Raw genomic sequence first — 22695 nt, forward strand, 5'->3', positions numbered from 1 at the left:
GAGCGGTTAGCGTGGGGCGGGGAGGAGTGTGTGGTCCTGGGCGGCCATTACCCGGAACTAACCCCGGCCTTGGTGGGGCTGGCGGGAGGGGGTTGGGGGGAGGGAAGTGGGCGTGAGGAGGGAAGGGAAGGGAGGGGAGGAGAGACGAGAAGGGCGGAGTAGGAGGGAGGGGAAGGGGCGGGGTGGGAGCGGGTCACGTGATTCGGCATGGAGGCGGCGGCGGCGGCGGCCGGGAGGAGCTGCCGGGGTAGAAGCCGCACTTGTTAGTGTCAGGGGAGGAGGGGTCCGGGGGACGCCGACACCGTCACCCCGGGACGCCGAGGAGAAGGCGGGAGCGGGGGTGGGGGCGAGACCAGGCTCCGACCCCCGGCCGAGGGGATGAAGGGAGCATGGGCGCCAAGGAGTCACGGATCGGATTCCTCAGCTACGAGGAGGCGCTGAGGAGAGGTGAGGGGGGAGGGGTCTGGACGAGCTGCCGGGGAGGCCGGCGGCGGGCTGCCCAGAGGGTGGGTGACCGGGCCCGGCGGGGGGAGGCTGAGGGTGTGGGTCGCCTGAGGCGGAAGGGTCCGGAGGCCCGCGATGGGGAACGTTATGGGGGAGGAGGGTCGGGTGGGAGCAGTGTTGGGGAATTGGGACGGTGTGGAAGGGGGCGAAGCTTTCCCGGAGGGAGGGGTAGGTGTCTGGCGCCTGCAGGGCAGTGCCCCGTGCTCTCGGGTGCCGTTGTTACCCTGGATGGGTCCAGGGAAGTCCTCCACTGCCCCCTTTCTTGGGTGGCACCAGCCCTCTCAACCCCCTCGTCTCTTACTGCCATTTTCTCCTGTCCCTCCTTCATAAAAATTTCCAACAACCTCCTCACCTCGTACCTAACCGCCTTGACTGGAAGGGAGGGAGGAGGCGGCCGCATAGCCCTCTCCCCTTTGCCGGCAGGAGCCCCTTCCATTTGTGGAGTCTCTGCCTTTGCCGAGGGCCTGGGCCAGTCTCTCGGGGGCTGTCACCATCCACACCCTTTGGGCGGCTGACTTTGCTAGGAACGACCTGAAATTAAGTTGTGTTTGAGGTGAGATGAGACTGGACAGCTGGTGTAGCCACAAGACCGAGTCTTAGGTTTCATCTCCTCAGATGCTGGCCAGAGCCTTTTATTTGCACTTGATCCCCCGTGCTCACCCCCGCTCCCCATAAAATGGCATTCGGAAGCCCAGCCTTCTGATCGTGTGTTGTAGCTCCCTGTAGAGACCGGCCTTGCTGCCGGCTCCAGCCTGCTGCCCATCGGCCGCCTCTGCTGCACAGTGTGTTGTTAGCAGCCCCAACCCCCTCCCACGGACTCGGGTGCCGCGGTCCGTCCACGGTCACGAAAGCGCACGCTAACTGAAGTGTCTGTTGCACAGTTTATGGCTGGAAGGTGACTCAATTTTTTCGTGACCGGGATTTGAGTGTGTGTGTGCGCGTGTGTGTGTGCTTCTATTTATTTGTGACACTTAATGGATTTTCTTGGTAAGAGGTGACAAACATTAAGCAGGTTAGATGCTAAACATTATTTTTAACTGGTTTCCGACTCAAATAACCAGCCATGCTCCAGGTGACAGTTTTAATACCTAAGAGACATTTGATTTAAAGGCATTCAAAACGAGAATTTAGTAGTGAACTCTTGTTCATATGTAGGAAGAAAAAGGGATAAGTTCAGTGGATCATCACCTGAAAATAATGACAGTTTAGAGGTATTGTGGACCGACCAGAATTACAAAACTATGCTTTTTATGTCTTTTCCTGCGCAACAGTATAATGATGGTTGTATGGACAATCTCGCTTGAACTTTTTTCCTCGCCTCAATATGAGAAATATTCCAAATTCTTGATGTGGTTCCAGCTCTAGTAGGCTAGTCATTTCCGGGATGCTGTTGAGCCTGACAGGTCTGGCCTCAATTAGGCAATGGCTTACATGGCGTGAAAGAGGACATCAGTCAAACTGATTTACAGCGTCAGGGTTCAGAAGTGTTTAGTTTCTTAAGTTGGAAGGTGATGTAGTTGGCATTTAGGAATTCTAAAATTAAACTTTTATCCATCTCTAGCCTGATTACTCTCATATCGAACTAAGGTTGTACCTTTGCATATAAACTAAATTAATAGTTGGTGCATTTTAAACTGATTTGAGTGAAGGTCTTTGTTAGATTTGTTAGGAAGTGTATACCTGTTGAATTTTAAAACATATTTGAAGAAGTAGTAAAATACTTGTTCAAATCTTATTTAACTATTTGAGTGGATTTATATTTTATCAGTTTTGCAACAGGAGAAAATTAAAGCAAAAGAGAGAAGCAAGTTGATAAAATAACATTTCTAAATGTAAACAGGAGCTATTTTTTAAAGTAGGTAATTCTTTTGAACATGATATTGTTTACTCTAGTAAATGTCAGACTTTAATATAGAATTTTTTTAGTAAGGTTATAAAAAGAATTATAAAGCTTTTGATAGAGCTAAAAATGGTTTGAGAACTTTTTTGGGGTACTTGAGTAATCTAAATTGGTACTAAAACCTCCATCCATTAATCTCACCTGCTTGTTTATATTGTATAAGATGACTGGAGGGAGATGAAAAAGGTGGATTGGACAAACACAACGTGTGTTATATGAGTCATTGTATAAGTAAAAAGTAAGCTTGATAAATTACTGAAATACCTATCCCCTTGGCTTTACTTAAAATTATTGAGCACTAAAATAATGCTAACTATAATTAGGTAGTATTAAAATAATAGTTAAGTATATTTTGCCTCATGCAAACTGGACTTGCAGGCAGTTTATCTTGGAGAAAGGGGCCCTGGAAATGGAGTGTTATGCTAATAGCAGATAACACTTATTGGACCAGAGTGAAAGGGCAGTCTAGTGACTTCTTATTTGTTTACATTTCAGAACCTCTTGAATTTAGGAAAATTGGTTTTGCCTACTAATTTGGCTACACTGTATGTCAGTTATATAAATAGTAATAATTCCTGAAAGTATACCTTAACTTTTTTTTTTTTTTTAAAAGGGAGATGTATTAGTGGTGGCTTTTATTTTTGACTTGTATCTGTTTTTCTTGAATATCTTGGATAGAACACAAGCCTTCCCTTGAAGACTTGACTTGTTTTAGATTGGATGTATTTCGTAAAGTATACTGCAGTTAGTGGGTCCTGAGAATTTTAGCAGCTATGTTCTTTATTTTTTCACTTTTAAGTTTGCACGTAAATGTGTGGTTTGTGTATTCCTAAATATTATTTGAAATGCTTGGAATATAGTATTAAAAAATTGAAAAATGAATTACAGTTTCAGAGCATTTCAGAACTCCAAGAAACTTTAAAATCTTCTCCAATTCTTCTTTTTCCCATTCCTCTCTCCTTTCATCATTCTGGAAACAGAATTATAAGGGTTTATTTTCCCCCAAGAATTGCTGAATTAAAATTATTTTTAGTTTTTAAATTGTGGAAATAAAATACAGTGGATAAAATGTATTCTAATCCTTTTCATTAAGTAGAATTTGGCACTTTGATTGGATTAAGTAGCTGGGTGAATGAACTATATAACATGTCAAAAAATTATGTTGTGGATTCATGTTTTTGAGTTTACCTTTGCTGATTAATTCTTCAAATTTTTACTGAGCCCTGCCTATGACTTAGGCACTGAAGGAACAAAGATTACCAAGACCCTCTTTCACTGAAGTATATATACCTCAAAGTGTATGCAAGACTATCCATGGGAAGAGGTGGGAATAAAATTTTAGAACTTCTATTTAAATTTCCGTTTTGTATGTGTTTGGTAATGCACATAATATTAAAAATAATAGAATATATGTATATTTATATAATTTATAAATGATTAACATTTAGTATATTAAGTGCGATGGTACAGTGGAAGAAAATGCTAGTGGAATGCAGAGTGTGTGTGGGTGTATTTGGTGGCCTGGAAGTGTCCTAACACTGTATGTGCTCAATAACTGTGTTAAATAATTTACTTTCCTAGTGACTTAAAGGTTGTGTTTGCTAGTGGAATAATTAAGCATGTAATAGTTGAAGATTCTGGTACTTTTCATTTTGCTTATCCATCAATCCTAATATACTCTAAAACATTGACTCCCCAACCAATATTTTATTCCCCAAATTTCATAGTATTAATATTAAAATTTCACTAGTATTATACCATTTATGATGTGATGTTAGCTGGTTTAGTGTAATACATCATTGTATGAATGAAAGTTGAATTCACAGTTGGTCCCTTCTGGGGTGTTCTATTCTCTCTCATTAAGCACTTACTTGCCTTCATCTGAATTTATTAAATTTACCAGTGAACTTTCTAGCATTAGTATGGAATTGTAAGTGTTTTTTTTTTTTTTAAATTATCTTTATTGTTGGAAGTATTACAGATGTCCCCATTGTTTGTTTTCTTTTCTCCATTGACCTCTCCACCCTGTATCTACCCCTCCCAGGCCTTCACCACACTATTATTTGTGTCCATGTGTTATGGAATTTTAAGTTTTGATTAAGCCTTTGCAAGTATACCTAGCCAGCTGTTGTTATATATAAAGGAGAGAAATAGGTCAGTTTTGAATTAGTCTGCTTATATGTAGTCACTTAAATAGTTACAAAGGTGCTGTTCTTCATAATTTCCAGTTTGACACTACATAATGAGTGTCAGTGATAAAGAGAAGATAAATATACCAATGAACCATGAATTTAGGGGGATGAGCAGAATGAGGTGTTGTCACTTTGATGATGAATGGCCTCCCCATTTACTAAATTGGACAGCTTTTATTTTTTTTCTTGTTTCTTGTTTGTCCTTGTGCTTGGTTAGTAAGACTTCACAGTGAAAGCATTTAGGGTTACCTTACAGAAAGAGTTGGGAATGTGGTGACCAACCAGTAGCTAAGTGTTTTCTCAGGAGAAAGGGAAGTTTTTTGGCACTTGATTCTATAATAGGTCACAGAAAAAATTAGGGTAGTAATTTGCTGTGACTATAGAAAATCTGGTTTTAGAGCACTAGAGATTAATGCGGAGAGTTTAAATTAGAAACCTGAATGTTCAACAGCTGCAGGGGTGGCAGGCTTTTATTTATGAACTAGAGGCCCGGTGCACGGATTTGTGCACTGGTGAGGGGCATGGCCTGCGGGGATCGGCCCTTTGTGGGAGTGCCGCTCATCCCAGTCAGCCAAGTGGCTGTGGACCCGCCCTCTGAGTGGCTGTTCCCACTGTGGGAGCACACTGACCACCAGGGGGCAGCTCCTGCATTGAGCATCTGCCCCCTGGTGGTCAGTGTATGTTATAGCGACTGATCGTTCCGCCATTCAGTCGCTGGTCTTTTATATATACAGGCAGTCCTCGGGTTATGTTGGACTCGACGTATGTCGTTTCGTGGTTACGTCGCTATCTCCCCTTTATTTATAAAAAAAAAAGTATATACATATGTGCTTTATGTTTTTTATTATTTATTTATCACAAGTAAAGGTCAGAAATTGTTATCTTTCTTTTAAATTTTTTTTACTGTTTCACTTCATTACTGCTGTGTATGTGCTCCATGTGAGTGACGTAGGTGGGTTCCGACTTACGGCGAAAATCACATTATCTTGCACCATAGGAATGGATCTCGGTCATAACCCGACGACCTACTGTATAGAAGATAAAGAGTTGGTGGTTAGATAGTAGTACTGAGAAGACTAAGATGGAACTGACAGTGCTTTCATACTGTATCCTGGAAGAATGGCTTCTCTCTTCAGGGCTTGTTAATGTTTTTGCTTTTACCTTTTGGGCTTCATGGTATTTGTGTTTAAATTGAGACTGTCTACCTCATTTTGCATGCCAGTAAGTTCTTTCATCTAATAATAAAGTGCTCTTGGAGGTCAGAGGCGGATAGTTAATTACTGACATAAAAACCTGATAAAACTAGCTTTTTGTTATTTACTGTTATAGTCAGAGACATCTATTAGAAGATCTATCAAAAGATGAAGGCCTTCCCTTTACATCCCTCTTTATTGGGTATTTATTATTAATTAACATAAAGCTTTCCTTCTTTTAGGGAACTCCCAAGTTTATAACTATCTTTTGAACAAGGTTCAGGAAAATTGATGTTATGAAACCTTTCTGTAATATGGTTCTTGGAGTCCTTGGTAGTAGACTGCATTAAAAGCAAAAGAAACCCTGGCTGGGTAGCTCAGTTGGTTAGAGCAGTGGTCGGCAAACCGTGGCTCGAGAGCTGCTGTTTGCTGCTCTGTTGACTAATGAGTTTGCCAACCACTGGACTAGACTAAATGTTACCATGTAGTTGGAAGCTGTGAGAATTAGGCAATTGTGGCATATTGTGTGCAAAGAGGTAAAGGGTAGTATATGTTAGAGCATTGTACCCATACACCAAGATTGTGGGTTCGATCCTCCATCAGGGCACACACAAGAATCAATCAGTGAATGCATAAATAAGTGGACTAACAAATTGCTGTTTCTCTTCCTCTCTCTAAAAAATCTAAAGAAATAACAATTTAAAAAAAGCATGCTCAGCCAGTATGGCTGAGTGATTGAGCGTTGACCTATGAACCAAGAGGTCACTGGTTTAATTCCCCTGTCAGGACACATGCCTGGATTGTGAGCTCAATCCCCAGTTGGGGGCATGCAGGAGGCAGCCGATCAGTGATTCTCATCATTGATGTTTCTGTCTCTTCCTTTCTGAAATCAATAAATATATATATATATTTTTAAAAGCATAACTATGCTAAAGTGAGGTTTTTACAGGAGGAAGTTTTCCAGCTTCTCTTTCGTTTCTATAAAGAAGTTAGAGTGTCCTAGCATCTTACTTACCCCTTATAAGGTTTGCTATGGTTTCCTGCCATTTCCTAATGATTTGTGAGAGTCTAGAGAGATTCCATTCTGAAAGGACCCTTTTATCAAGGTAGGTCTCCCCTGCTTTGTCCCATGACAGTAAATGGGACCACTGTTTCAATTGCTAAAGCCAAAAATATAGAGACATCCTCACTTTTCTTTCATCATCTGACCTATCCTTTTATCTCCAGTTTGAATGTGTTACCCAGTCCTGTTTGGTATCCATTTCAAACTGTTAACTTCTGCTCATCTTCGCTGCCACTACTCTAGTCCCAGCTGCCATCATCTCTTGCTAAGATACCAAGCATTGATTTCCTATTTTCACACAGTAGCCAGTGCAACCTTAAAATCCAAATCAGATCGTGTCATATTTTTTTCTAGCCCCTCCTTTTTTCCCCCCCAAGCAAGGAGGGGCTATGTACAAATATTCACATGTCTGGCCCATTCTTTATACCTGAAGTCCCAGTGCTGATGGCCTCAGTGAGGCCTTCTTTTATCATCATCTATGACGTTGTCTTCTGTCACTATTGCACTGTTCTGTATAGTTTATTTATAACCTTTCTCATAATATGTAATTATGATGTTTGTTGTCAGGCATGATGCTGAATCCCCCTTGCCAGGATAAGTGCAGAGCCTGATGTATTTCGAGTGCTCAGTAAATATTGGGTGGCTGGGTGAATGTATAAATGATGTAGAGAACATTGGAGAATATTCATGTTTGTAAGGTTGGGGGTAAAAATGGACTGCTGACATGGATTAAGTATACTAAGCAATGTATCCATCTCAAAATTTCTTTTAAAAAAAAAAATATATTTTATTGATTTTTTACAGAGAGGAAGAGAGAGGGATAGAGAGTTAGAAACATCGATGAGAGAGAAACATTGATCAGCTGCCTCTTGCACACCCCCTACTGGGGATGTGCCCGCAACCAAGGTACATGCCTTGATCGGAATCGAACCTGGGACCTTTCAGTCCGCTGGCCGACGCTCTATCCACTGAGCCAAACCGGTTTTGGCATCAAAATTTCTTTTAAAGTTTTTGAATGATAGTTAAAAAATGTAAGAGCCTGAAATATGCAATTTTGTCTGTTTAGTTCAATTTAAAGTTGATACCCAATAATATAAATTCCTGAGTAGTCATGAGAGACTAGTATGATATTAAGTATTGTGCTTATGAACACTTGAGAATGCCTTTTGGTAATATGTAATATTTAATAACCTTGTGCATAGATTTAATTTTATATAGCATCTTCATGTACTTTTCATCCATGATGACAAGTTTCATCTTACTGCCATATGTGAGGTTAGAGTTGGAAACTTATATGTTTAAAGTGTTGTGCAGAATTACTTTGGAAGCTAAGAATAAAATTCACACATTCAGAGCACTGTCTCATTGGTTCTAAATAACCTAGGTGATTTTAAACTAAATTTGTAAAATATCTTGTTTTTTGTCTAAGATTCTATTTTTCTTATATTCCATGGCTAATGCTTTACCCTCTCTTCTCAGTCTTTTAGTTGTAATCTTTTTTTTTTTTTTTTAATATATTTTATTGATTTTTTACAGAGAGGAAGAGAGAGGGATAGAGAGCTAGAAACACCGATGAGAGAGAAACATCGATCAGCTGCCTCCTGCACACCCCCCACCGGGGATGTGCCCGCAACCAAGGTACATGCCCCTGACCGGAATCGAACCCGGGACCTTTCAGTCCGCAGGCCGACGCTCTATCCACTGAGCCAAACCGGTTTCGGCAGTTGTAATCTTTATTACAGTGATATATAATTTATAATCAAATGGTTAAATGGGACTTGTTATGAAAATAATAGTACTATTGTTATCCTCTCTCCTTCACCAATATTCCTCTACTAATTGACCAATACTTTTAGCACTTTAAATTTAAAATTTATTAATTTGATCTTTACATTTATCGCCAAATAATATACTACTTTTCTTCCCATTTAAGTAGTATTTATTGGCTTTTTACTATAAAAGGTGAGGATTTAGCCGTGGCCAGTGTTTCTCAGTGGTTAGAGCATTGACCCAAGCCCTGAAGGGTCTCTGGTTTGATTCCTGGTCAATACCTGGGTTGTAGGTTTAATCGTGGTTGTGGAGCATGCGGGAGGCAACCGGTCGATGTGTCTCCCTCATATCAATGTCTCTGTCTCTGTCTCTCTGTCTCTCTGTCTCTCTGTCTCTCTGTCTCTGTCTCTGTCTCTCTTTCTCTCTCTCTCTCCCTCCCTCTCTCTCTCTCTCTCTCTCTCTCTCTCTCTCTCTCTTCCCCCCCCCTTCTTCCTTCCCCCTCCCACTTTCTCTAAAAATCAATGGAAAAAATATCCTCAGGTGAGTATTAGCAGCTACAACAATAACAACAACAAAATTCTTACATCTCTATTCGTCTGTCTTCTCTAGTTTCCAAGAGGCTCTCTGTTTTTACCAGTTACTTTTTAATAATCTGCATACTTGATCACTGGTCATATGAGTCTTAATTTAAGCCTCAGGGCAGGTTCATTGCAGTGATCAGTTAAGAGACTGGGGGAGGAGGAAGACATTGCAGTTTTCATGATTTTGTACCACTAAACTATAAAACTCCATGTGGGTAGGGACATGAGCTATATCCCTAGCACAGTACCTGCCATATATTAGCTATCCAATATATATTTGTTGAATGAGTGAATTGCATATCAAAGCAATCTTTTCTAAAAACTAGATTGAACTTTTTGAGGAAACTTGGTTTAGGATATGTGTGTGTGTGCTCATATGTGCATGCCCTAAGGCTTAAAACTCATATTTTTGTATCTATGTTTAAATGCATCTTTTACTTTTAAAAAATTGTTAATTGTATTAAACATGTCATTATGATGGGCTCTGCTTTAAAGTTGGCTTTGGAATCTGTTAGCAGGTGTGGAGGGAAGGTGGGTGGGTTTGTAAGAGTTGTTCCATTAATAAATTTGGTTTAGAGATTTAGTTTATGTAAGCATCCATAAATAAAATTTTTCAGTGTGTGGAGTTTTATAGATCAGAAGTTATTCTTTGTCAGATATGCTAATTTGAGAATACCTCTTTGCAGCTGATTATGAAAGGACAAAAATTACTTATTTAAAAACCACTTTGTACTGTTTAAAGCATAGATAGGTGTTCAGCATATGCTTGTGATCAAGAGAACCAGATGGTTGTAGTCATTACTGTCTTTTTATGATTGTGATGTGTTGCTTTTAAAAAAATCAATAGTTATATCTTAGTTTTAAGATACTCCTTTTAATTTTAATTTCCATGTCTTCTCAATGTTTAAATAATATGCAGCTCACATATCAAACTCCCAATTTGCAAGTTTATGGGAATATGACTCAAGATTACAATTATAGGTCTAAGAGAACTACACTGCATGGCAATTCCATGTATGTTAGAATAATTTATCAGAAGAGAGACAATTGTAAGTTGCACTGGAATTTAGAAGGCTTTTGCTCATCTTATGTATTTATGTCATTTTGAGGATTCTGGCAGAGATAAGCTAAGCTGTTTATCTTATTATCCCGAATTCTATACCTGGAATAATAGATGTTTATGTATTTCCTTATGCAAGCAAGTGAAAACACTACAAGTAGATCAGAAGCAGTTATCTAATCTTCCTTGGCATTTTCTATTTCCCCAAAAGAAACCACTTTATATTCTTTTAGTTGATTTTGGTACTTGGTATAGCTTTTTCAGTTTTAGGCATATCTGTTGACGTCTCACTTCTGAGCATGAGATTTTAGCCTTCTTCCCCATCCTTCCCCTTTAGCCACTTCCCTTTCCCCTTTCCCTATTACTTCATTTTACCATGATAGTTGTGGTTATATGCTAATTATGCTTAGGTAAGCATTCAGTGCTTACCTTATCACCATGTACATATGATTCATAACTGAAGTTATGTAGTAAGCTATGATTATTTTTCTGCACAATTTTTGTTTAACTTAGAGCTAATAATTGTGGTTTTATTTGTGTTTGTTTAGTATTTTAAGTATTTAGCACTGACTCAACGTTATGCTATAACTTGCCCAAGTCTCTCAAGATGATCAGATGTTAGTTTCTTCTAATATTTTCATGTAGCCTTTGGACCGGCTTCAAACTGGATTGTTTACTCTCTCTCTCTTTTTTTTAAAAAATATATTTTATTGTGTTTGGTTTTTTTTTACAGAGAGGAAGGGAGAGGGATAGAGAGTTAGAAACATCAATCAGCTGCCTCCTGCACACCCCCTACTGGGGATGTGCCTGCAGCCAAGGTACATGCCCTTGACTGGACTCGAACCTGGGACCCTTCAGTCTGCAGGTCAAGGCTCTATCCACTGAGCCAAACCTGTCAGGGCTGGGTTGTTTACTCTTTGAACCTGGTCCATAATTATGAACCTGAGAATTCCCTTCACCCTTATTTTGGGGATTCTCCTATACTAGATCTTTTGTATCCTCTATTCCATATCTTCTGCTTTCTGAATTTTCTCTTGTTTTGGTGGATGATTTCCTCCCAAGAATTTTTTGAGAAAAAGTTTGTGAGGCAAATTATTTGAGATTTGTAAGCCTGAAAATATTTTAAATCTGTTCTCATACTTGATTGAAAGTTTGTTTGAATTAGAATTCTAAGTGAGAAATCATTTTTCCTCAGAATTTAAAAAAGTTATTGATTCATTTTTAGACTGGCTTCCCATGTAGATGTTTAGATATCCAGTGTCATTCTGATTCTTAGACTGTTATACTTGTTTCTGGAAACTGCTCTATTTTCACCTGTTTGCTAGTAAAAATGGGCTCTTATCTGAAGGCTTATGTCCTTCAGTTCTGGGACATTTTCTTTATCTCATAGATGATTTCCTTTCAGATTTTTTTTTTTTCTTCTGGAAACTCTTTTATTTGGATATTGGACCTCCTGGACTGAGCCTCTAATTTTCTTACCTTTTTCCATCTTCGTCTTTGTACTACTTTTGGGGAGATATTTTTTAACCTTACTTTCCAATCTTTAAATTTCTCTTTCCTCTTTTATTTAAAAAATTTTTAAGAGCTCTTAATTTTTTTCTTTATTGAAAATTAAATTTTTTTCATGTGATAGCTTTACATGTAAAATTTTACATATGGTAAAATACACAAATCAATGAGATAAAAAATACATATACCGCCCTAACCAGTTTGGCTCAGTGGATAGAGCGTTGGCCTGCGGACTGAAGGGTCCCAGGTTCGATTCCGGTCAAGGGCATGTACCTTGGTTGTGGGCACGTCCCCAGTAGGGGGTGTGCAGGAGGCAGCTGGTCGATGTTTCTTTCTCATCCATGTTTCTAACTCTCTATCCCTCTCCCTTCCTCTCTGTAAAAAATCAATAAAATATATATTAAAAAAATACATATACCTGTGTCAAGGTACATAACCTATGAAGCTATAGATCCTAAGTATTAGTTTAGTGAATTTTGACAAATGCTTTACACTTATGTTATCATCCAATTCAAGATACAGAATATTTCTATCACCCTGGAAAGAGCCTTCATTTCTCTTTCCAGATAATCATCCCCACCCACCAGAGGCATTTGACCTGATTTCTGTTACCATTAAATATTATTTGTTTTGTTTGTTCTTGCACTTAATATAAATGGACTCATGAAGTATGTTTCCTTTTGCGGCTGGCTTTTTTTGCTCAATATGATGTGATATTCATCCATGATGTTGCTGAGTAGAATTCTACTTTATGACTATAACACAATTATTTATCTATTCTTCTTTTGGACATTTGAGTTTCATACAAGTCTTTCTGGACATATTCTTTCATATAGCTTATATACCTAGGAGTGTAGTGCAATGGTTTGGTCATAGGGTAGGTATATGTTTAACTTTATTAGAAACCACCAAATAGTTTTCCAAAGTTGGTTAAGGTTATAGAACTTTCATTTCCACCAGTTTCTGTTGCTCTACCTCCTCACCAATGCTTGGTATTGAGTTTTTTTAATTTTAGGCATTCAGATTGGTGGGAAGTAGTATCGTGGAGTATCTTGTGGATGTTGGCCATTTGTATATCCCTTAAGAGCCCCTTTTTTCTATGAATTTTGTTTACTGGCATCTTCTGTGTGTGTGTGTGTGTGTGTGTGTGTGTTTATCTTTGTCATATCTTACCTCTTTGAGGACATTAATAATACATTTCTTTTTTTAAAATATATTTTATTGATTTTTTACAGAGAGGAAGGGAGAGGGATAGAGAGTTAGAAACATCGATGTGAGAGAGACATCGATCAGCTGCCTCCTGCACAACCCCCACTGGGGATGTGCCCGCAACCAAGGTACATGCCCTTGACCGGAATCGAACCTGGGACCTTTCAATCTGAAGGCCGACGCTCTATCCACTGAGCCAAACCGGTTTCGGCAATAATACATTTCTAAAAGTTTTTTTTTTTCCTAAATAGACTGTTTGATAAAAAAAATTAAAAAAAATCCCTAACAGTTTTTTGCTTCTTTCATATTAGGGGCTTTTCACAGGTGCTTAATAATCTGTTCCTCTGCTCATAAAACTGATTAGAAGTTCTATGTTAGTGGGGCTTGTTGCTGAGCATTTTCATTGTGGAAACTTCCTCACACCCGCTTCCAAGTCATTATCTTTACTCAGAGAAGTCTCCTCAGGTCTAGAGGGTAAAGGTCTGCCAGACTCTGAAAGCTCAGAGGAGAAAGAGGTAAGATGTCTCTATATTCCCCTGCATGTGTTTATTTAATACCTCTGTTTTTAGAATGGCTTAGTTAACCTCACTTATGTCTGGTATTTAAGGATATTTTCTGGTGTTCAGAGAAGTGTGTCATGTCTTCCAGACAATAAACTTTTAGTCTTTGTCATGGTTGGGAAGGCTTGGTAAGCAGGCTGTGTGGAATGGGATTGGAGATCTCTGGAATGTCATTGCTTTTTAAATAGCTTTGAGCCAATAGCATAATTGCTTTCTTTATTCCCATCCTCCTGCACCTTCTAGTGGCACCCTGGTCCCACTAATTCTGAGCCTTTGTGGGATTCTGCCATATAAAAAACTCACCTTTTTTCTATTGGCAGTTTAGGATTCAACTTTCTTACATCTACTAATTCCTTTAATATGTGTCTGCTTTCCAGCTTCAAATATTTTCTTAGTTTTATCTCTTATTTTAATTTCTTTTGTCTTTGGGTTCATAAAACCTTTAAAGAAGAAAATAATCCCTTTATTGAGTTTTAGTGGGCTTTAAGAAGGGAGTAAAATTAAATGTTTCAACCCAGTGTTCTTTTACCAGAGCTCTGTATTATTTTTTTGTCACACAGTATATATCTTTTTTTTTTTTTTTTTTACAAATTATTATATTTTCATAATTGTAATTTTTCTTGGTTTCTTGATATTCCATTGCCTGGATTACTTATAATCTATACTAATAAAATCATAATATGCTAATTAGACCGTGAGACCTTCTGGTCATCCTCCGGGACAAAGCCATGGTGGCGGGGCTGAGGCAGAGGCAGTTAGGGACAATCAGGCTGGCAGGGGAGAGCAGTTGGTGGTGATCGGGCCGGCAGGTGGGGGCAGTTGGGGGCGATTGGGCCAGCAGGGGAGGGCATTTGGGGGCAATCAGGCAGGCAGGCAGGCAGAGGGGTTAGGGGCAATCAGGCAGGCGGGGAGAGCAGTTAGGGGGATCAGGCTGTCAGGGGAGGGCAGTTGGGGGCGATCGGGCTGGCAGGCAGGGGCAGTTGGGGGCAATCAGGCAGGCAGGCAGAGGCAGTTAGGGGCAATTAGGCAGGCAGGCAGGTGAGTGGTTAGGAGCCAGCGGTCCCAGATTGCGAGAGGAATGTTTGACTGCCAGTTTAGGACTGATCCCACTAAACCAGCAGTCGGACATCCCCCAAGGGGTCCCTGATTGGAGAGGGTGCAGGCTGGGCTGAGGGAAACCCTTCCCTCTGTGCATGAATTTCGTGCACTAGGACACTAGTTTACTTATATTTTGCCTTATTACTAGGTACATGTTTCTTCCAATTTTTCACTCACTGCATTATGCTTAAGTGAACATCTTTATTTGTTTCCACTAATTTAGGATTCTTTCCTTGGAATAGATTTCCAGAACTGACAATCTTGTTGTTTTTTTTTTTTTTTGATACTCAATATAATTATCTATTTTTACAGTAAATCCTTTTATTGTTTTTTAATTTTAGTTTTCAATTACAGTTTACATTCAATATTATTTTCTACTAGAGGCCCAGTGCACAAAATTCATGCACGGGTAGGGTCCCTAGTGGCTGCCGGCTTGGGCCTCCCTTTCCCCAGCTGCCTGCCACCACCACTGGCCAGGGTGGGGCTGGCCCGGGGGGGTGGCCCTCAGGCAGTAGGTCCACCAGCCCTGCCCCCTGGTCGAACTCCTGGTCGAGGGGACAATTTGCATATTAGGCTTTTATTATATAGGGTTGGTTTCAGGTGTACAGCATAGTGGTTAGACAATGATATACTTTACAAAATGGTTCCCCTGATATTTTCAGTACCCACCTGGCACCATACATAGTTATTGCAATATTACTGACTATATTTCCTGAGTTGTACTTTACATCCCCATGACTATTTTGTAACTACCAATTTGTACTTCTTAATCCTTTTACCTTTTTCACCTAGTCCCCCAATCTACCTCCCCTCTGGCAACCATCAGTCTGTTTTCTGTATCTGTGAGTCTGTTTCAATTTTGTTCATTTATTTTGTTCTTTAGAGTAGCGTTCGCCAACTGGTGGTCCGTGGACCACTGGTGGTCCATGAGGTCCGAAAGGTTGGCGACCACTGGTTTAAGGAAACCTTTGGAGAAGTGGTAACCAACCGGTGGTCCTCGGACCACTGGTGGCCTGTGAGGTCCGAAAGGTTGGTGACCGTTGCTTGAGAGTCCACATATAAGTGAAATCGTGTTATTTGTTTTTCTCTGACTGACTTATTTCAACTGATCATAATACCTTCTAGGTCCATTTGACTCAAATAATTTTCTTTTCTTTTTTTTTTTTAATATATTTTATTGATTTTTTACAGAGAGGAAGAGAGAGGGATAGAGAGTTAGAAACATCGATGATAGAGAGACATCGATCAGCTGCCTCCTGCACAACCCCCACTGGGGACGTGCCCGCAACCAAGGTACATGCCCTTGACCGGAATCGAACCCGGGACCCTTCAGTCCGCAGGCCAACGCTCTATCCACTGAGCCAAACCGGTTTCGGCTCAAATAATTTTCTGAAAGTAATATATGAATGTTGATTTTACTAAACATTTATTAAAAATTGGTATTAAAATTTGCAAAACAATTCTTTGTTAATTAAATAGTCTAAAATGGTAGCTTCTTTTAGTTTGTATTTTTTGAATTAGTTTTTAAGGTAGAATCTTTCCCTCCATTTTTGGTAGTTGAATTTCTTCATTATTTGTCTTTTGGAGTTTTGTTCTTAAATAATATTAGTTCTTAAAATTGTTTCTTTTTTCTAAAAAAAAAAATATATATATATATATATATATAAAATATATATATATATTATATATATATATATATATATATATATATATATATATACACATTTTTTTAAAAGATATATTTTATTGGTTTTTTACAGAGAGGAAGGGAGAGGAATAGAGAGTTAGAAACATCGATGAGAGAGAAACATCGATCAGCTACCTCCTGCACACCCCCTACTGGGATGTGCCCACAACCAAGGTACATGTCCTTGACCACAGTCGAACCTGGGACCCTTCAGTCCGCAGGCCGACACTATCCACTGAGCCAAACCAGTTACGGCTAAAATATATTTTTATTGATTTTAGAGAGGAAGGGAGAGGGAGAGAGAGAAACATCAATGATGAGAGAGAATCACTGATGGGCTGCCTTCTGCATGCCCCCCACTAGGGATCGAGCCTGCAACCCAGGCATGTGCCTCCAACTGGATTCAAACCCAGGACCCTTCAATCTGCAGGCCCACGCTCTATCCACTGAGCCAAACCAGCGAGGGCCCATTAAAATTGTTCCTTTTATAAAAAAATCAATTTGTAGAACTCCTTATAATACATGCCTTGAATATTAACCATCTGACAGATTTGCTACAAATATTTTCTCCAATTGGCTTACCACTTTATTTCTATTTTTTGCAATTGTTTTTAATATGCAAAGGCATAAAATTTGAATATAGTTAAATCTGTCACCTGTTGTGTGTTTTGTATCTCTTCTGAAGTTCATTTTTACTCTTAATATGTCTTTTTAAAAATTATATTTTTATTGATTTCAGAGAGGAAGGGAGAGGGAAAGAGAGATAGAAACATCAATGATGAGAGAGAATCATTGATGGGCTGCCTCCTGCACACCCCTTACTGGGGGTTGAGTCCGCAACCTGGGTCTGTACCCTTGACTGGAATTGAACCTAGGACCCTATGCTCTATCCACTGCACCAAACCAGCTAGGGCTTAACATGTCTTAAAAATACATCGGTTTTCATTTATGATGACATATTTTTAGTATTTAACTTTTTGTTATTCACCTGAGATTTATTTTGGAGTGTGGTAAAGTTATGATCTAAATTGTAAGATTTTTGTTTGTTTTTTCATTTGTGTATGTGTGTTTTAAAGCAGCTATCTAATAGCCAGGGAATCATTTATATTCACATGTTAAAAAAAATCTTTAAAAAATTGAATATGTGTAATAACTCGTATTTTGCCTCATACATTCTGTTCTAATTGTTCTCCCATGTAGTCTTACATCAGAAACTTGTGTATTTCTCAGAAAAACTTGTATTTGTACTATATGAAGTCAAGACTTCCTTATTTTAAATTATTTTGTTCTGCTTTGGTTGTTGGGAAGTGTTTGTACACTTTTGCTTTTATGTAATAAAACTTTAGAATGTTGCCATCTTGAGGTTGTTTATAAAACCATGTATGATCATCAAAAATTGCTGACAGCGATGAAGTGTACAATAAGGAAAATAAACTTACTCATTTTTTTTTACATTGGTCTTTAGAGAGAGAGAGTGGAAGAGAGGGAGGGAGAAGGCGGGGGAGAGAGAGAGAAAGAGAGAAAAAAATATTGATGTGAGAGAGACACTAGTTGCCTCTTGCACCTGCAACTCAGGTACGTGCCCTTGACTGTGCCCTTGATCGGGAATTGACCCGTGACCCTTAGGTCCAAGGGCTGACACTCTAAGCACTGAGCCAAACTAGTCAGGGCACTCTTAGACTTATTTTATGTTTACTTTTTTGATGGCCAGATTCAATTCATGGTTTTAACAGTTATTGTTTTTTGTTGTTGTTGTTAATCCTCACCCAAGCATATTTTCCCATTGATTTTTAGAGATAGTGGAAGATTGGGAGGGAGAATATTGATGTGAGAGAGATACATCAATTGGTTGTCTCCCACTTATGCCTCCACCCAGTGGGGTTGGAACCTGCAACCGAGGTGAGTGCCATGGACTGGGAATCAAACTGTGACCTCCTGGTTCCTGAGTCAATGCTCAACCACTGAGCCACACCGGCTGGGCAAAAAGGGGGCTTGAGGTTTTTTTATCCACTTAAATAATAGCAGTGTGTTTCTTGAGTGTGTTTGTGGAGGAAATATTCATTTCAGTTTTAAATGTCAGAGTACTAGAACTATTACTATTAAACACATAAATTAATTTTTCATGTCATTTTGAAGCCTATCTTTTGTATAAGTTTGGATTCAAGGCCAAACTCTTTTTGATAGTTTTGTTCTAGTTTTTCGCATATATTTATTCTGTGGTATTATTTTTTTTGTATTTTAATAAAATGACATATAAAATTATATTTGTAAAAATGTCTTCTGAATGAGTCCTTTTAGTAATTACTTTGTTTCCTAATGACTTTATAACCATTACCATGAAGTCAGTGTAGAATAATGAAAAAGTAATAAAATTTTTGTGTATAACTAGGACAAGAATTCCTTGGGGAAATATTGAGTGAATGATTACAGGAAAGTAATTCTTTAGTTACAGATTAATTGTCTTGAAAGTTAAATTCAGCTTAAAATGCAGTAATTTTTAAAGACAAATTCATAAAGAAAATAGATTAATTGAATTAATTAGATTCAATTAATTGATTGATAAGGTAAACTGGAAAACAATGCACTTTTAAAAAAAATTTAAACAAAATTAACTTTCACTTGTTGAAATAACTTTTTTCTTCAAGCCATAGGCTGGTAATGCTGCTGTCTGTTTATCTGAATGTTTAGTAAAACAGTAATGACTTTTCCCCTTACGCTTGTGGGTAAACTATTGTCATTTATGCCAATAGTTTTACAGTTAGGTACCTGTCTGAAAGTTGTGATCGAGAGTTTAGGATGAGAAGAATATATATCATTAGTATTAGAAAATTTGAGATCAGAGAGCTAGTAAGAAAAAATATCTAAAATACTCATGAAAATTAACCTTTTGCACTTGGATGTCGAGTGTGACTCGACACGGTTAGCATTAGAATAAAGGAATCGAGAAAAAAGCAAGCGAGTGCAAAGGGTTAAGTATTAATGGTATATGAATCCTTTCTACAAAAATTTTAAGCTCTTAGATATTAATATAATTTTAATTTAAAAATTTCAGATTAAAACATTTATCATTACCAGATTGGTAAACACTCTTGAGAAAATATAAAGCAAGAACTCATTTTGGGGTGCATTTGAGATCTTGCTCCCGGCATATGTGGTCAGTTTGGCTCAAACTTTTATTAAAAACAATTCAGTTGGTAAATGTCTGAATTTATCTTTTTTTATAAATATGCTTTTTAAATGGATTTTAGACAGGAAGAGGGAGAGAGAGAGAGTGAGAGAAAGAGAGAAACATAAATGATGAGAGAGAATCATCAATTGGCTGCCTCTTACACACCCCTACTGGGGATTGAGCCCACAACCCAGGCATGTGCTCTGACTGGGAATTGAACTGTGACCACCTGGTTCATGGATTGATGCTCAACCACTGAGCCACACAGGCAGGGCACATGTGAATTTCTTTATATAATTCAGAATTGTCCACACCTGACTCTTACCCTAATTTTTTCAAAACTGCTTTTAGTATTAGAAGGAGTAACATCTGAAGGTTTTTCAGATGTTATATGTTGTAACCATTAATAGTACTGAAAATGACATTTTTCCTGTCACTTGGTAGGTGTAGTGGTTGCCAATACATCAGTTTATTTTCAAAGTATCTATATATATATAAAAGCCAAGCGACTGTAATGGTGGAATGACCAGTCACTATGACATGCACTGTGGTGGCCAACCAGCCCGATGGGGGTCCTGTTTACCCACCTGCAACCACCTGCCATCCCTCTCTCCCCGCTGGCCCGGCACTAATCGGCCCCCCCCTACCCCGATGAGGGGCAGGGCCATCTGGCCAACCTCAAGTGTTCCCTCCTGCCCACCCCCACCGCCCAGCCCCTATCGGCCCCATTGGGGTGCTGACCAGCCAAACCCCACCTGTGCATGAATTTGTACACCAGGCCTCTAATTTCTTCATAATGACAGCAGCATTGAGAATAGACACTATATGTGCTCTTTTTCACCAGTTTTTCAAGAGTGATGTTTATTTCAATTATTTCCATCTATATGGAAAGCAGAACTATTTCAAATTTCATTACTGTATTTTCTTTTGACTAGTACTTTTTTGTTTTGTTTCCAAATTTTCATTAATTTGTTTTTTTCTAAGGTGATTTTATTTTGTAATGCCTTTCAGCAAGGATCTTAGTGACACATAAGAATAGGTGAATTCTCATACAACTGTAGGAAAAATTTCATGATTTCTTAATTAAAATACAAGAAAATAACTTTCAACCTGGATTATGGGATTAGCTAGTAGTACTAATAGTAGAATGTAGATGATCTGACTTTTAATTTTGTAACCATTTGATGAAGACATAAATCTGTGTTGTTATTTGTGGCTTTCTTTACAAATTGAAGCCTAAAATATAGACTTTGACTTTTACATGGAAGATGAATCTCATTGGAGGATTGGACTTTTTTAAAATTTGCAAACATTTTCGTGAATAATAAAGTTTCTGGAAAGGTAAGGTTTAGGATATATTATGTTGTAAAAGACTGCTCTTAAAGTGAAATAGAATGGAGGTAATAAATGGTTTCAAATTCATGAATTTTAAATGTGATTGGCTTAGCAGGTTTTGGGCAATGGTGATAAAAGAGAACCTCACTGGTTTCTTTAGGGAACCTTAAAGTACTTGTGGATGAGGCAGCCTTTCGCCAAGCCTCCCCACTCTGGCTTCCCAACCTTCCTCTCTCTCCATCTCCCTCAATCCTTTCCCTCTTTGCTTTCTGTCTTTTCCTCTCTCCTTCCTCTTCCAAACAGGGAAGAAACGATACTGAAATGTATGTTATTCTTATTTCATAAGACTATTTTAAGAATCTTGTGAGATAGTATCTGTGAAATTGCTTTTTAAAAAGTAAAATGCTAGGTTAGCTACAACATTTAATCTTATTTTGTTTAAGGTTAAAGGCAGTGATGATAACCTGTCATTACATTTTGGTTAGATTTGGGAAGGGATTTAGGCTACTAGATGTCTTTGACTGATCCCCCTTACTCCCAGGAGAGTAGTTGGAAGCATATAATTTAATGTAGTTGAACTGATGAGTGCCATGTTGCTGATAGCTTAGAAGTTTATGAACCAGGGGAATGACTAATTTGTGTGTTTGCTGGAAACGAGTGAACTTAGAAAACTTGTCAATATATGTTGACTAGTCATTTTGTTATGGAGAATTTTTTAAAAAGCTAATGAATACTTAAAGGCATTCTTTCCATGACATTTTTAAGACTCTTCTGTGGTATTTAAATATACAACAGATTTCCTATGGCCATAAACTAAGTGGAGTCTTTTTTGATTGATGTTCTTTTCTTATGGCCAGTTTTCAAGGACACATTTTTTCTAGAAGTTATTTGAATTTGTTAACTATAGTTGGCATGTTTCAGAATGAGCTGTTAGGTGAGCATTCCGGCCTCCACAGAATGAGCAGTTATTCTTAGTAGAAGAAAACTTGTACAACTTGCATTTTTCTCCATTTGTATTCTAAGTTTATAAGTTGTTTGTTAATGGTTTATTAATTAACAAAATAGCTTTGTTGTCCAGCACACAGATTTCATGCATATTATTTTTTCTTCACATTTTTATGCTTGTTAATAAAAAAACTAATAGGAAGGAGGAAGCAGAATTTTCCCTTAGACTACTTTAATTTTTATGCAGTGCAGCAAAGCTCAGGGATGCTGAGGAACAGAAGTAGTGGCAGATGGTCCAACCTGATGCTCTGCAAAGTTAGGGAGGTTCATTTTGATTACAGACACTAGCAGTCTGTGAAGTGAAGATATGGAGTCACAATCTATTCTACAGCCTGCACTAACCATGTGTGTTGTGGTAAAGCCAAGAACAACTTTGTATGGACATCGTAGAAGAGATGACTAGGTCTAGTACTGTTTCTAAGTTGTGAGGTTCTGACCTATAACTTTTTCTGATTGTTGCCTATACATCTTTATATATTTCAAGTAGTCAAATTGTTTTTTTTATAGTACCCTCTATAGATATCCAGATCTCGTCCAGAGTGATCTCGTCTATTAATGTATTTAGTACTTAACTTTGCAATCTACTCATGCCAACTATAATGTAATCATCACTAGTCTGTTTTTTGCAATTTTCCTGTGTCATATTTGTAGATTTTTCTTTGTTTCTGTCATGGGAATTCTTCTGTATTCTACTTTTATGTTCTGTTTATATTTTACCCTTTTTTTCTCATAGATATTTTAGAAACTTTGGAGGAATGGTTATTTTTGACATTACCTTCAAAAGCTATATTTCTATGTTTTAGTTTAGAGCCAGAACAAAATATTGTGAATGCTTAAAGGGATTTGTGAAAATGTCATTT

General features: G+C 38.4%; 1 protein-coding gene across 2 annotated transcripts in view; it reads left to right on the forward strand.

Annotated features, from left to right (window-relative positions):
- Positions 1 to 271: 271 nt before the first annotated feature.
- Positions 272 to 22695, forward strand: part of USP32 (ubiquitin specific peptidase 32) — a 119997-nt gene continuing 97573 nt past the window's right edge. For both annotated transcript variants that reach the window (XM_079796980.1, XM_079796981.1), the window contains exon 1: positions 272 to 447. In XM_079796980.1, coding sequence (XP_079653106.1) covers positions 390 to 447 — 58 coding nt within the window. In that variant the 5' untranslated portion in view covers positions 272 to 389. The remainder of the gene's footprint in view (positions 448 to 22695) is intronic.

The sequence above is a fragment of the Cnephaeus nilssonii genome, assembly GCF_951640355.1.
Source record: "Cnephaeus nilssonii genome assembly, chromosome: 19".
In the NCBI taxonomy this organism is placed as follows: Eukaryota; Metazoa; Chordata; class Mammalia; order Chiroptera; family Vespertilionidae; genus Cnephaeus; species Cnephaeus nilssonii.